At 37.4% G+C, this 725-nt stretch overlaps 1 protein-coding gene across 1 annotated transcript in view; it reads right to left on the bottom strand.

Moving 5' to 3' along the window:
* The window catches only part of enox2 (ecto-NOX disulfide-thiol exchanger 2), a 171,644-nt gene that overhangs the window by 13,413 nt on the left and 157,506 nt on the right, over positions 1–725 (bottom strand). Inside the window, 2 exon segments of the mRNA XM_032527850.1 lie at position 1; positions 3–48. The exon segment at position 1 is cut by the window's left edge and continues 138 nt beyond it. Coding sequence (XP_032383741.1) covers position 1; positions 3–48 — 47 coding nt within the window.

Genomic DNA, 725 nt, shown 5'->3' with positions numbered 1-725 from the left:
AGCGCAGAGAGTCGTTCTCCTCCTTCAAGGCTTCTGCTTGGGAGACACCTACAGATTGGAATACGGTTCATTATGTGTAACGCTGTCACAGTTGCTGGGGTCTCAGTTTTATAGTGTGGCTTTTGATTCAAATAATGAAGCTTGTATATCCGTTACACAGTGACATTTGCAATTGTGATCGGATCACCAACTGTTCATCTGACTGAGAGCAGGTACAGAAATATTAAGTAGGATTGCAGGCTGGTAAGCATCTTAAAATTCCATGCATTATGGTGCCAGAGTAGAGCTCAATTTTACGTTATGCAAATTTCAGGCATCTTGAAACATAAAATGGCAAATGTCCTTTTGATATACAGTAAGTCTGCTGAAATATATTGCTGCCCGTTCTTGCAGGACAGAGTATTCCAGATAAATAAGCATTAAAGTTTACTTGAAAACTTCTAAATGTGTCAGCAAATACATATAAAAATTACAATTCATTTAGAGTTAAACACTTCAAAACTTATCTAATGAACTTTGTCAGGACTGTGTCAGTCTGGTTTGATTTGACAATTTAGTTTTGTTTCACAAAGTCAACAATGAAGCGTTCTGATTACTATTGCTGTGATGCACTCTGATTGGCTTCTTTAACATAGAAACGGTAGTCAAACTGCTGGGAAATTAGACTATCAGGAAGAGTAGGGCTGCACGATTATGGCCAAAATGATAATCACGATTATTTTGAT

This window comes from Etheostoma spectabile, chromosome 10 (genome assembly GCF_008692095.1).
Source record: "Etheostoma spectabile isolate EspeVRDwgs_2016 chromosome 10, UIUC_Espe_1.0, whole genome shotgun sequence".
Taxonomy (NCBI): domain Eukaryota; kingdom Metazoa; phylum Chordata; class Actinopteri; order Perciformes; family Percidae; genus Etheostoma; species Etheostoma spectabile.
This window is presented reverse-complemented; position numbering and strand designations above follow the sequence as displayed.